Genomic DNA, 599 nt, shown 5'->3' with positions numbered 1-599 from the left:
AAAACGGCGGCAGACTTCGATCGGCTCCTCCCCGTCTTTCAGCGCGTTCTTTTTCAATCCGCAGACAGCGGCCCCGCAGAACAAGAAATAGAGGATAAGGTGTGTGTTTATCGATAGATTGTTATAATATCTGCATCTGCACCAGGTCAGATCCAGAGGAGCATGTAGCCATGGCGGAGGCGACAGAGCAGGAAGGCAGGGTGGAGCCGGCAGAGCAGGAAGGCATGGCGGAGCCGGCAAGGCAGGAAGCCATGGCAGAGCAGGCAGAGCAGGAAGCCAAGGCGGAGCAGAGGACTACCAGGTCAACAGTGCAGACAGGAGAAAAGATCCCCACAGTGGAACAGATGACCACCACAGCAAAGCAGGGATCCACCAAGGTGGATCAGGCGTGACTGGAACAGAGGGCACAGAGAGGTTAACAGTGGCCTCTGCTGCCTCAACAGGACAAGCAGTGAGATCATGGACGGCCTCCTTGGCTGTGACAGGGCAGGCAGAGAGTTCATGAACGGCCTCCTTGGTCGTGACAGGGCAGATTGTGAGTTCATGAATGGCCTCCTTGGTCGTGACAGGGCAGACTGTGAGTTCATGAACGGCCTCCT

The 599-nt window shown here is 56.4% G+C and overlaps 1 protein-coding gene across 1 annotated transcript in view; it reads left to right on the top strand.

Moving 5' to 3' along the window:
* LOC107659586 (major histocompatibility complex class I-related gene protein-like) overlaps positions 1–599 on the top strand; it is an 8,946-nt gene that overhangs the window by 630 nt on the left and 7,717 nt on the right. Inside the window, exon 2 of the mRNA XM_016448589.1 lies at positions 444–535. Coding sequence (XP_016304075.1) covers positions 444–535 — 92 coding nt within the window. The remainder of the gene's footprint in view (positions 1–443; positions 536–599) is intronic.

Source organism: Sinocyclocheilus anshuiensis, unplaced genomic scaffold, assembly GCF_001515605.1.
Source record: "Sinocyclocheilus anshuiensis isolate Anshui unplaced genomic scaffold, SAMN03320099.WGS_v1.1 scaffold451, whole genome shotgun sequence".
Lineage (NCBI taxonomy): Eukaryota > Metazoa > Chordata > Actinopteri > Cypriniformes > Cyprinidae > Sinocyclocheilus > Sinocyclocheilus anshuiensis.
Note: the sequence above shows the minus strand (reverse complement) of the source record. Positions and strands in the feature narration are given on the sequence as shown.